The sequence below is a fragment of the Myotis nattereri genome (assembly GCF_964212035.1).
Source record: "Myotis nattereri genome assembly, chromosome: 1".
In the NCBI taxonomy this organism is placed as follows: Eukaryota; Metazoa; Chordata; class Mammalia; order Chiroptera; family Vespertilionidae; genus Myotis; species Myotis nattereri.
Genome location: NC_138075.1, coordinates 51,882,816 through 51,896,588, shown reverse-complemented (window position 1 = coordinate 51,896,588; position 13,773 = coordinate 51,882,816). Strand labels below are relative to the sequence as shown.

General features: G+C 40.0%; 1 protein-coding gene across 2 annotated transcripts in view; it reads left to right on the top strand.

The window, feature by feature from the left end:
• The window catches only part of FAM81A (family with sequence similarity 81 member A), a 100,396-nt gene that overhangs the window by 51,478 nt on the left and 35,145 nt on the right, over positions 1-13,773 (top strand). For both annotated transcript variants that reach the window (XM_081102630.1, XM_081102629.1), the window contains one exon: positions 10,162-10,280. In XM_081102630.1, the coding sequence (XP_080958756.1) occupies positions 10,162-10,280 (119 nt within the window). The remainder of the gene's footprint in view (positions 1-10,161; positions 10,281-13,773) is intronic.

The following is a 13,773-nucleotide window of genomic DNA, read 5'->3' as shown; positions in this document are numbered from 1 at the left end:
CCTTTCAGTCCGAGGGCAACACTCTATCCAGTGAGCCAAAACAGTTGCTGCATCTTTTTGCTTAATGTTAAATGGTACATATTTCCCTTGTTTTTAAAAGCCCTCCATGGATCAATTGCATAATAATGTGTTGTGTAGATAACCTTGTAAAATGCATGGTATGTGGATCACACTCTGCAGGCATTTTTTGTGCCTATATTTTGTCATTTTTATTATTTTTATTATTTCTTTTAAGATTCCAAGAACTAGTATTGCTGGGTCAAAGGTTATGAACATTATGAATATATTTTGATGGGTCACACTGTGGAAAAGTTGTATCGGAAGTGCATTTTTAATTTTTGATAGACATTTTGGTATTATAGGTTTAAAATATTTTTTTCTTTAATAGATGAAAATGGTATGATTTTAAATTTTTAAATAGACTTTATTTTTAGAACAGTTTTAGGTTCACAGCAGAACTGAGCAGAAAGCAGAGTCGCACGAGCCCCCTGTCCCCACACATGCAGCCTGCCCCCAGCAACATCACACCTCAGAGGTGCAGTATGTGGCCTGGTTTTTATTTCCTGTTTCTTTGCTTATGAAAAAGGTAGAACTTAAAAAAAAAATGTGTTGTTTCATGTTTTTTTGCTTTTGGAAAATCTTGTTTGTTTTCTTTGCTTGGTGATTTTTTTGATTGAGAAACAACTCAAATGAAATGATTGGTTCGAGCCTTCGCCACCTCTACAGTGTCTAATGCAGCGTTTCTCCAGGAGTGGTCCATGGACCCTAACTTCATGTCTGGGCCCATTTCCTCGCTGTGGTTCTCTGGGAGTGGGGCCTGGGAATTTGTGTGTTTAACAAGCCTCCTAGGGATCCTTCTGAGAACCACTGGTCTTAAGCCTTATTATAAACAAAGGTTGGAAGCATTACAAACAAAAAATAAGGATTCCTTTTTATCAACTATAGTTAATGAGTGTTGCTTCCTATTAAAAGAGAGTGCACAACAGTGCCTTTTCCTCAGTGGGAGAGTGTCAGGACCAGATTAGTCACATCTGAAGGATTTTTTTGTAAGAATATGTTGGGATGACTAACGTTTAGTCATTCACAGGTGATTGTAACTGGCTTGCATTCTTCTTACTAGAGCAGGTTCATTCAGAAAAAGCTGGAAACTACAGCAAGTAGATAGGTCTAGCAGTTCCAAATTCTTTTCAGTGAAATATTTTCTTTATTGTCACTATCACTGTCACTCCATCGAAAGTGGCCCAACGCAAGTTTCCAATAAGGAAAACACAGAATCCTCACATTCTTAATTTCTGGGTTTTACCAGGAAGTTTCAAATTTCTAAAGATGTAGGTACGGTATGTGCATTTTTCCGCACATCTGTTATACTTAAAAGGGAGCACAAACACAGTTTACACAAGCATAATTATATTGTCTAACAGGGCCTTCCTGTTCATTTGCAAATTGGACTGCCAGTATATGAGAAATCATCAAATTCCTAGAAATAAATAGTAACAAGGTATACACATGAATGTAGCCTGAAGAAACCCCTAGGCTGGTGTAGGAGGTAATGGGAAGGTGGTGACTTAGTGTGCCTTCCTCCACTGTTCTCAGGGCCGCCTTCCCCAACAGCTGGGCCAAACAGGTGGGGCGGCCTGGGGGAGGCAGCAGAGACCTGGCCAGGGAAAGCCTGGAAGTGAGGTCCTGGACACTGTGGTTTAGGAGTCAGAGAGGTAGGCCAGTCTCACTGCTTTGCACCGGGTGACCGAGCCAGTCTTCTGCACTTCACTGGAGGTGGAGGTGAAGAGGAGGAGGGATGCAGAGGTGGGCTGTGTCCCCGTGCCTCCAGGCTGGGAGGGCTGCGGAGGGCAGGACACGGAGAGGCTTCCTCCTGGCGCCTCACCTGGAAGAGGCTCTGTGCTCTCACTGGCTACACCTCTAGTTCATAAGTTCCTTCCACCGCACGGAGGACCACCTACTTGGTCTCACTCCACTGATTGTAGAACAAAAAGAAACATCATCCCTGAGGGAGCCCACCAGCCAGATGGAGGACACAGTAAGGAAGCAGCTGTCTGCAAGTCAGGAAGAGGGCCCTCCTTAGGAGGCCGCCGTGCTGGCTTCCTGATCTCAGCCCCCAGCCTTCAGAACTACGAGAAGTAAATGTGTGTTGTTTATAACCACCTAGTCTGGTATTTTGCTCAAGCATCTCCAGGTGACTAAGGCAAGTACATCCGGGTACAGAATTAAATTTCTTCTGCAAACTTAAACTTTTAAAAGTCTGTAGATGAACTAGAAACAAGTATAGTTACTTCTAAGAATTGAATTAGTTGCCCATGAAACAAAGTAGGAAAAATGGTGAAACATCAGAGCCAAACACAAAGAGAGAGAAACAGAAGGGAAAAGATACAAGACTTGGAGGACAGACCCAGGATACCCAGCATATGGATAAGGGGAGCTTCCGAAGGAGACAAAGAAACAGATGGAGAAGAAGCAATAGTTACACAGAAGAAAATTTACCAGAATTGAAAAAAATATCTGTGACTACAGATTGAAAAGTTCACTGAATTCTGGGTAGAATTGATTTTTTTTTTTTAAATGAGCCACAATTAGGTACATTCTGATAAAACTCCAAACTCCAAAGATGAAGAAAAAAATCTTATAAACTTCTAGCTATAAGGAGCCAAGGTACTTACAGAGGTTGAAGCATCAGATTTTCTGTAGCCTTGACATTCCTTGGGAGGAAAGGCTTTTAAGTGAAGAATTCTATACCCTTTCAACTTATCACTCATTCTTTAGGGTGAGAGAAGGATGGTTCTTGACATGGCAGGGATTCAGAATCTTTTGTCCAAGTGTCTGATCTGAGGAAAATGCTGGAGAAAGGACTCTAACCCAAACACTGTGAGTCTGCACAGAGACCCTAAGATGGGAAAATGGAGAGGAGAAGCACAAAGGTAACTAGCGATCCCTATATCATTTCATGTAAATGGATATTGAGAAATGCTTGGGACTGGGGAACAGAAGTGCCAAAAAATTTTTGAAATAGAAGAGATACTCTATAGGCAAAATCCTAATTATAGCCCAACTGGAAGTATCGGGTTATTCTAGCAAAGCCTGGTTGGGGTCGGAAGAGGGTAAGAGGGGAAAAGCGAAAATCCTTCTAAATAAGCCAGCTGGGATAGTGGGTGACAGAGGCCGAAGGATGGTGGACGTGAAGGTGTGCCGAGTGTCTCGTGTTGGAATGGGGGATATTTCCTAGTTAACAAGGGGAGGAAAGGCCATCAGTGGTGACCTGATTAAACCAATCAAAGTAAGGAAAAGGAGAAAGGCAACAAGAACTAAGAACAACATAAATTGTAACAAAGTGCGATGAAGGGATGAATGAAAACACAAACAAAGCAGCCTGGAGTCATGGAGAGTAGAGTCCATGGAGCCAGACTTCTTTATTCAAATCCCAGATCTGTCACTTTTTTTAAATATGAATATTTATTGTTTTAGTAATAGGGAAGAAAACAAGTTCTTTCTTTAAAACTCTCTTTAAAAAATCTTTATTCTTGAAAGTATTACATATGTCTCTTTTTTCCCCTCCTATTGACCCCTTATAGCCTGCCCCTGTCCACCACCACCCTATTGTCTGTGTCCATGGGTTATGCATGTATGCATATAAGGTCTTTGGTTGATCTCTTCCCACCCCCCCCCCCCACCCTCCCACCTTCCCTCTGAGATTTGACAATCTGTTCTATGCTTCTATGTCTCTGGATCTATTTTACTCATCAATTTATTTTGTTCAGTATATTCCATGTATGAGCGAGATCATGTGATACTTGGTTTTCTCTGACTGGCTTATTTTGGTTAACATAATACTCTCCAGGTCACTCCATGCTGTTTCAAAGGGTAAGAGATCCTTTTTTACAGCTGCATAGTATTCCGTGGTGTAAATGTACCACAGCTTTTTTTATCCACTCACTACTAATGGGCTCTTGGGCTGTTTCCAGATCTTAACTATTGTAAATTGTGCTGCTGTTAACATAGGGGTGCATACATTCCTTCTGATTGGTGTTTCAGGTCTCTTAGGATATATTCCTAGAAATGGGATCACTGGGTCAAATGGCAGTTCCATATTTACTTTTTTGAGGAAGCTCCATACTGTTTTCCATAATGGCTGCACCAGTCTGCATTCCCACCAGCAGTGTACTAGGATTCCCTTTTCTCCACATCTTGTCACTTGATTTGTTGATGGTAGCCATTCTCACAGGTGTGAGGTGATACTTCATTATTGTTTTAATTTGCATGTCTCTGATGATCAGTGACTTTAAGCATTTTCCTATGTCTCTTGGTCAGCTGTATGTCCACTTTGGAGAAGTGTCTATTTAGGTCCTTTGCTCATTTTTTAATTGGATTGTTTGTCTTCCTTTTGTTAAATTGTATGAGTCTCTTATACTTTTTGGATATGAACCTTTTATCAGATGTATCATTGCCAAGTATGTTCTCCCATACAGTGGGCTCCCTTTTCATTTTGTTGGTTTCGTTTGCTGTGCAGAAGTGTTTTTTACTTTCATGTAGTCCCATTTGTTTATTTTCTCCTTAGTTTCCTTTGCCCTAGGAGAGGTATCTGTAAGCAGATTGCTATGAGAGATGTCTGAGATTTTGCTGCCTATGGTTTCTTCTAGGATTTTTATGACTTTCATTTAAGTCTTTTATCCATTTCGAGTTTATTCCTGTGTATGGGGTAAGTTGGTGGTCTAGTTTCATTTTTTTGCATATACCTGTCCAGTTTTCCCTACACCATTTATTAAAGAGACTGTCTTGACTCCATTGTATGCTCTTGCCTCCTTAGTCAAATATTAATTGAGCATAATGGTGTGGGTTGATTTCTGGGGTCTCTGTTATATTCCATTGATCTAATGTCTGTTCTTGTGCCAGTACCAGACTGTTTTGATTACAGTGGCTTTATGGTATAACTTGATATCTGGTATTGTGATTCCTCCAACTTTTTTCTTCTTTCTCAAGATTGCTGCAGCTATTTGGGTTTTGGTTTTTTTGTTTTGTTTTGTTTTGTTTTTATTCCATATACATTTTTGGAGTATTCTAGATCTGTGAAATATACCATTGGTAATTTAATAGGGATTGCATTGAATCTATAGATTGCTTTGGATAGTATGGACATTTTAATGATGTTAATTCTACCAATCCATGAACATGGTATATTCTTCCACTTATTTATATCTTCCTCTATCTCTTTTTTCAATGTCCTGTAGTTTTCTGAGTGTAAGTCTTTTACCTCCTTGATTAAGTTTATTCCTAGGTATCAAATTTTTTGTTGCAGTGGTAAATAGGATTGTTTGTTTAGTTTCTCTTTCTGAGAATTCATTATTGGTATATAAAAATGCTTTCGATTTCTGGGTGTTAATTTTGTATCCTGGTATATTGCTGAATTCCTTTTTAACTCTAGTAGTTTTTTGGTGGAGTCTTTAGGGTTTTCTATGTACAATATCATGTCAAAAAAGTAAACACTTAATAAATATTTGTTTGTATGAATGAATAATAAAAGTTTTTCTTCCTCCTTTCCAATTTGGATGCCTTTTATTTCTTCTTGTCTGGTTGTTGTGGCTAGGACTTCCAGTACCATGTTGAATAAGAGTGGTGAAAATGGACATCCTTCTCTTGTTCCTGTACTTAGGGGAAATGGTTTTAGTTTTTTCCCACTGAGTATGATGTTGGCTGTAGATTTGTCATATATGGCTTTTATTATGTTGAAGTATGATCTCTCTATTTTCACTCTGCTCAGAGTTTTTATCAAAAAAGGGTGTTGGATTTTGTCGAATGCTTTTTCTGCATCTACTGATATGATCATGTGATTTTTGTCTTTCAATTTGTTTATATGATGTATCACATTTATTGATTTTCGAATATTGTACCAGCCTTGCATCCTTGAAATAAATCCTATTTGGTCATGGTGTATGATCTTTTTAATATATTGCTGGATGCGATTTGCTAATATTTTGTTGAGGATTTTTAGCATCTATGTTCATCAGGGATATGGGCCTGTAATCCTCTTTCTTTGTAGTGTCTTTATATGGTTTTGGAATTCGGATAATGCTGGCCTCATAAAAAGTGTACCTTCCTCTTGGATTTTTGGGAATAGTTTGAGGAGGATAGGTGTTCACTCTTTTTTGAATATTTACTGAAACTCTCCTATGAAGCCGTCTGGACCAGGGTTTTTGTTTGCTGGGAGTTTTTTTATTACTGCTTCAATTTCCTCAATTATTATTGGCCTATTCAGGGTTTCTGATTCTTTCTGATTCAGTTTTGGAAGATTGCATTTTTCTAGGAATTTGTCCATTTTATCCACCTTGTCCAGCTTGTTGGCATGTGGTTTCTCATTGCATTTTCTTACACTCCTTTGTATTTCTGTGATGTCAGTTGTTACTTTACCACTTTCATTTCTGATTTTAATTATTTGGGTCCTCTCTCTTTGTTTCTTGATGAGCCTGGCTAAAGGTTCATCAGTCTTGTTTATCTTTTCAAAGAACTAGCTCTTGGTTTCATTGGTCTTTTATATTGTTTTTTGTTGTTTTTTTTTTAGTCTCTAAGTTATTTTTGCTCCAATCTTCATTATTTCCTTCCTTCTACTTATTCTGGGTTTTTCTTGTTGTTCTCTTTCTAATTCTTTAAGTTGTAGGATTAAATCGTTTATTATTACTTTTTTTTTGTTTTGTTTTTTGAGGTAGGCCTGTAATACTATGACCTTCCCTCTCAGGACTGCTTTTGCTGTGTCCCAGAGATTTTGGGCTGTTGTGCAGTCATTTTCATTTGTTTCCAGGAAGTTTTTTACTTCTTCTTTTTTTTTTTTTTTTTTTTTTTTTTTATCTCATTGGTAACCCATTCATTGTTAATAACATGCTATTTAGCCTCCATGTGTTTGAATGTTTTGGGGTGTTTTTACTGTAGTTGATTTCTAATTTCATTCCATTATGATCTGAGAAGATGCTTGATATGATTTCCATTTCTTAAATTTATAGAGACTTGTTTTGTATCCTAATGTGGTCTGTCTTTGAAAATGACCCATGTGCACTTGAGAAGTATGTATATGCTTCCGCTTTGGGGTGAAATGTTCTATAAATGTCAATTAAATCCATCTAATCAAGTGTGTCATTTAGAGTCACTGTTTCCTTGTTAATTTTTTCTTCTGGAAGATCTATCCGGTGAAGTCAGTGGGGTGTTAAAGTCCCCTACTAAGACTGTACTGCTATTGATCTCTCCTTTAAAATCCTCCAGAAGTTTTTTTATATATACTTAGGTGCTCCTATATTGGGTGCATATATGTTTACCAAGGTTATATCCTCTTGTTGGATCCATCTCTTTAGTATTATGTAATGACCTTTATTGTCTTGTGATAGCTTTCATTTTGAAGTCTATTTTATCAGATATGAGTATTGCCACCCCAGCTTTTTTTTCGCCCAGCTCTGTCACTTTATGACTGTGGCTTTGGGCAAGTTATGTAACAGCACCTGGGAAATGGGGATGATGACAGTGCCTCCTTCATAGGATGCGGTGAGGGTTAAGTGAGTTAACATACCCAAAGCATTTAGATCAGTGTCTGGTGAACAGCTAGATCAAGCCAGTGTCTGCCTTATTATTTTTAAAGCATAGTAGCAATGTTAATATTTAGTAAGATGACACTTATTAGTACAAGCACTAAATCATATTAAAAAGGTTATTATATAATGGTTATGGCCACTTTTTGTAAATCTTATATGTGCCTGATGGCAGCTAAATATATATTAAAAAGTATTAAAAGTGTGAGGACTTAATGAAAATACTTTACACCAGTATCCTGGTGTCTATCATGTCTATTTTAAGCTGAGAGACACAACAGACCAAAATAAATAAAATCTAGAAAAAAAATGAATAATAGAATCAGCAAACTCAATCTAATAGACCATTTTGAACCTTTTGTTCCTGAAATAGTTTTTTGCATGGAACATTTGGCCCTAGCTGGTTTGGCTCAGTGGATAGAGTGTTGGCCTGGGGACTGAAGGGTTCTGGGTTCAATTCCAGTCAAGGGCACATGCCTGGGTTGCAGGCTAAGTCCCCAGTAGGGGGTGTGCAGAGGCAGCCAATCAATGATTCTCTTTCATCATTGATATTTCTATCCCTCTCTCCCTCTCCCTTCCTCTCTGAAATCAATAAAAATATATTTTAAAAAATCAATCATGTGCCACAAAACAAACCATAATACCTTCAAAACATGAAGCATATTACAGGCCATATTTTAATCATAGTCCAATGCAATTAGAAATAAATAACAAAAATGATGAAAACCAGATGGCTTGAAAATGAAGAAACACAATTTTAAGTAATCCTTAGATCAAAGAGGAATTCAAAACTGAAATTAAAACAGTGAAAAAGAAAGCATGTCACACCCAACTTATGGACACAGAAAATATGGTACTGAAAAAAGTCTTCATTATTAAGAAAGAAATAATAAAAATAAAGGAACAGTGTATTCACCTTTTAAAATTACCAAAAAAAAGGAATAAAACAAAAGAAAGAATTAACAAATATTTAAGCTGACATCAAGCAAATAGAAAATGCTTTTAAAAAGTGGTTAAAAGGGAAAGGATCCAAGAAACCAAACACTTTCTCTTTGAAAGGAGCGAGAAGGTGGTGTGGTGAGGGGGAGTGTGAAGAACAGAATATAGTAGAGGAAGGCGGGTGGGAGGAAAGATGTGCCAAAGAATGAGGAAATGCTCAAAAGAAACATCAGATGTAACCTTCTGCTCCCCCTACTCAGCACTCAGGATTTCTGTCTGTCTGTCTGTCAGAGTGCTTCCGCCTCAGCTTCTTTCCTGCCTGTCCGTGGCCGGCAGCATGGACGTCCTGGTGAGCCACTCGCTAGCTGGGCGACTTGGGAGGTATCATTTCAGCTGTCGGTGCATCCTGTCCTGGAGGGGAACATGGCCATCCTGAGTGCCCCCTCACCGAGGACCTGTGAGGTTTGGTGCATGTCAGCACTTCCCAGTCCATGCTCAGATGATGTCCTCATCGCCTCCATCCTTCCTTTGAGGGGTTCCCAGGGTGGACGCTCCACGAGGCTATGCTCTTAGGTGGGGTCACTTACCCTACAAGCAGTTCTGCTTTCATTTCAGGTCTTTCCGATGGGACACCGTTCGGCCGTTCCAGTAGAAGCATTATCATCAAATACTCAAGAGAATATTTGCTGTATTTACTGTGTACCAGGCATTGTGCTAAGCGCTTTATGTGTATCTTATGTAATAGTCACAGTGGCCTTAAAAGTCTAGTCACCAGCCTGGCTGGTGTGGCTCAATGGTTTGGCCTCGGCTTATGAACCAGGAGATCAGTTTGATTCCCAGTCAGGGCACATGCCCAGGTTGTAGGCTCGATCCCCAGTAGGGGGCGTGCAAGAGGCAGCCAACCAATGATTCTCATCATTGATATTTCTCTCTCTCTCTGAAATCAATAAAAGTATATATTTTTAAAACGTGTACTCACCACTCCTGTTAACAGATGAGAGAAAGGAAGCTCAGAGAACCTTACACACTTGCCCAGAATTTGGAGGAACCAAAACTTGGAGCCCTTGTCCGATGCCCTGTTCCCCTCCTTGCTCTTGATTTATTACTTTTTAATAAAGGTTTGTTCACCTAAAACAGTGACTATCAAAAAACATCATGGAGTGATAGAAATACACACCAAGGGGCCAGGGTCCCGGTCTGGACCCTATCAAGTCACCTGACACCAGAGCCTCAGTGTTTTTATCGGTAAAGTAAGGGACTCGGTGTGGGTGTGATCCCTAAGGTCTCTCTCTTTCTCTCTGTCTAAGCCCCTGCCTCTCTGTACATACCAGGTGGCTGTTACAAAGGAGCCTCTTCTGAAAAGAGTTCAACATCCTTGCTTAAAATGGTTTTGTGACCCTGACTGGTTTGGCTCAGTGGATAGAGCGTTGGCCTGTGAACTGAAGGGTCCCAGCTTTGATTCCTGTCAAGGGCATGTACTCTGGTTGCAGGCACGTCCCCAGTAGGGGGTGTGCAGGAGGCAGCTGATCGATGTTTCTAACTCTCTACCCCTCTCCCTTACTCTCTGTAAAAAAAAAAAAAAAAAAAAGGTTTTGTGGAATCATGCAAATTCTCAAATGACTCTCCTGTGGTCTTTTGTGTTGCCCAGGTACTCCAGGAGCAGATCCGTGCCCGGGACAACATTAGCTACGGAACTAATTCTGCCTTAAAGACTCTGGAGATGCGTCAGCTATCTGGTTTGGGGGATCTTCGAGGGAGAGTGGCAAGGTAGGTGGTCAGACGTTTGGGACTCCACTCCTCCAAAGCTGTTTTTCATACACTTCGTTTTAGTGGGGGATATATTCATGAAGCCCCAAAACAAAGTGTTTGCCTTCTTCTCGTACATCACCTCCTTTGCCCACAAAATTTAACAGTGGACATTGACCTGGGTATGAGCGTGCCATGACTTCTTGTGTGTCTGCAACTGGAATTGGTGCATGGGAGCAAGTGGGGGGAGAGCTCAGCTGGCCAGTGCCATCTGGCAGATGAAGATTATTATGTTTATTGAATCCAATAATATACAAAGTTGGGACTTACATTTTTCCACGGTTTGTTTGTTTATTTATTTATTTATAAGCTATAATTTTATTTTCTTTAATTTTTATTAGAATTCTAAACAAATACTTCTCCGCCTTTTCTGAAAATGATCTGTGTTTAACATGGAAAATTTTTTTTTAAAATTATTATAGCATAACATGGTCCTTGTCAAATTCTGATGTCTAGCATTAGAATTAACTTCTTCAGAATATTTTTTAAAATCTTTATTGTTGAAAGTATTACAGATATCTCCTTTTTCCCCCCCATTGTCCTCTTATAGACAGTCCCCTTCCCTCCCCCTCCATCTCCCCCGCCCCCCAGGTGGGGGGAGGCCTTCACCACACTATGGTCTGTGTCCATGGGTTATGCATATATGCATACAAGTTCTTTGGTTAATCTCTTCCCACCCCACCCCCCATTCCCTCAGAGATTCGACAGTCTTCCATGTCTTTTTTTTAATTTCATTTTTTCTTATAATTCACTTATTAGTAAATTATTTTTCAATTACAGTCGACATACAATATTATATTAGTTTCATCTGTGCAATATAGTGATTAGACATTTATATACCCCAATAAGTTTAGTATCCACCTGACACTATGCACGGTTATTACAATATTATTGACTGTATTTTTATTTTATTTTCTGAAAGTATGGGTCCATGGTAGATTGAAAATTTTAAAAAGAGCTCTTTCATCTCAGATAGTTGGAAAGTGCTCTAGCCCTTCACCTCTCCCTGGACCTGCAGCATCACATCACCTGGGGCCCTGTTAGAAATGCCAGCAGTCCCTAAAGTGTTCCCGGGCCTCTTCTGCCCTCTGCTGCTGTTAAGAGTCATGCACAGGCCGTGACCGGTTTGGCTTAGTGGATAGAGCGTCGGCCTGCGGACTGAAGGGTCCCAGGTTCGATTCCGATCAAGGGCATGTACCTTGGTTGCGGGCACATCCCCAGTTGGGGGTGTGCAGGAGGCAGCTGATCAATGTTTCTCTCTCATCGGTGTTTCTAACTCTCTATCCCTCTCCCTTCCCCTCTGTAAAAAATCAATAAAATACATTAATTAAAAAAAAAAAAGAGTCACGCACAGGAGTTGTGGAGCTCATAGGCAATTTGAGTCAGCCGAGGTGAAGTTGAGAGTGGTTTGCAAAGGGCAGGCGTGGAAAAAAGGGACTCAGGCACCGAGGATTCTTTGGAGCAGAGAGCACTAGTGGCGGGAGGTGTTTTGCAGACAACACCTGAAGGGCCTTGCAAGCTGGGCATGTGGATTTGCATCTGCTGGGTGGACAGCAGTCTAAGAGCAGAGATTGAATGGAGGACTCGTTGACTCCTCTTGTGTGGTTTTCTATCCACATCTGAGTGAACTCCAGTCTCCTTAGAATGACCTTGCTGACTTCCTCACTTCTCTTTATCTTAGCACTGTACCTTTTAGCAGTGATCAGCTAACTGCTTGTTATGTCCTAAATGAGCCATGCTTCCTATTTCAGAGCCTTTGCACATGCTGTTCTTATACCCAGCATGCCTTTCCTCTTTTTCTAACTTCTGGTCAACCTTTAAAATACTGCTCAAATGTCACCTCCTCCAGGAAGTCTTCCCAGATAGCCCATGCTCCTGCACTCCCCTAGCATTCTTTGTTCTATTGAGTATCTCTATTGTCTTCACTGTCTTGGAGTACCATCTTCTATTTTTGTAGCTCAAGCGTCTGGGAATAGTCCCTGGAAAATAGTAGATCTAGAAAATCACTGTAATAGGACAGAAAACTTGAATTCTTTTTGTGGAGATTGGCTTAAAGGAAACTACAGCTCTGTTATAGCTCTCAGAACAGTGAGAAGTTAGAAGAGCTTCAGAGTGGCAGGACAGAGTAGAGACCTCAGGAAAACTTTGAGGATCTTCTTGCTCACTTTTAGGCAGATGAAGATTAAACGAAGCAATATATGTAAGAGCCTAGTGCAGTGCATGGGATGGCATGTGAAATTATCTTGGTTCTAATTACAAAATGAAGAAGTTATTTTGAAATACTTTCAGAAATTTTACGTTTCCCCCCCTGCAATTTCTTATTAGCTGCTCTACCCAGCTTGTTCCTTCTCTGTAACAAATACTTTCATCCTGCAATAATTAAAAGTGTATTAGGAGTACCACATGTCTTTGTTTTTGTATTTGTCTTTCCCGTATAATGTTAATGAGCCTTTAATTGTTGAAATAAACTCATGTGAAGTAAAAATTCTTTGGCAAAGTTTTGGCTTTCTTGAATTGGTTATGTTATTGTATTGAAGGAATCTGAATGAACTTTTTAAATTATATTCTTAAATTACTGGGCTGCTATATATATTTTTAAAAAATATTTTTATTGATTTCAGAGAGAAAGGGGGAGAGAGAGAGAGAGAGAGAGAGAGACAGAGAGAGAGAGAGAGAGAAAATAAATGAATGATTGATCGCCTCCCTCCTGCACGCCCCACTCTGGGGATTGAGCCCGAAACCCGGGCATGTGCCCTGAACGAGAATTGAATCATGACCTCCTGGTTCATAGGTTGATGCTCAACCACTGAGCCACACCGGTTGGGCTGGGCTGCTATATTATTTCAGATTTATTTCATAGTGTTTTGGATCCATTGGTGATGTAATTGATAGGAAACAGACCCTGATACCTCCCACGTAGATCCAGCTGGGAGGGACAAAGGCAGATTTGCCATGGAGGTGAGAGACACTTACCCCACTAAGCATAGCACACCCTAAAAAAGACTTTCTCAGAGGTTCCCATTTCTCTCTAAAGCAGAGCTCAGGGCTTTCCTGTTCTTACTGGAATATTTGGTCCATTTTTGCCCTGTCTTCTTCATTTTTCCAAGACTCAACGGCCATATCCACTTTCCTCTATGAAGTCTGTTTGCATGATGTTAGAGCAGCTGTGGGTAAACTACGGCCCGTGGGCCGGATTCGGCCTGTTTGAAATGAATAAAACTAAAAAAAAAAAGACCGTACCCTTTTATGTAATGATGTTTACTTTGAATTTATATTAGTTCACACAAACACTCCATCCATGCTTTTGTTCCGGCCCTCCGGTCCAGTTTAAGAACCCATTGTAGCCCTCAAGTCAAAAAGTTTGCCCACCCCTGTGTTAGAGCCTTAGAGAATTATCGCTATACCAAGGCAGATGTGCAAATTCCCGCAAGGTACGCAAGCCCAGGTGCAAAGA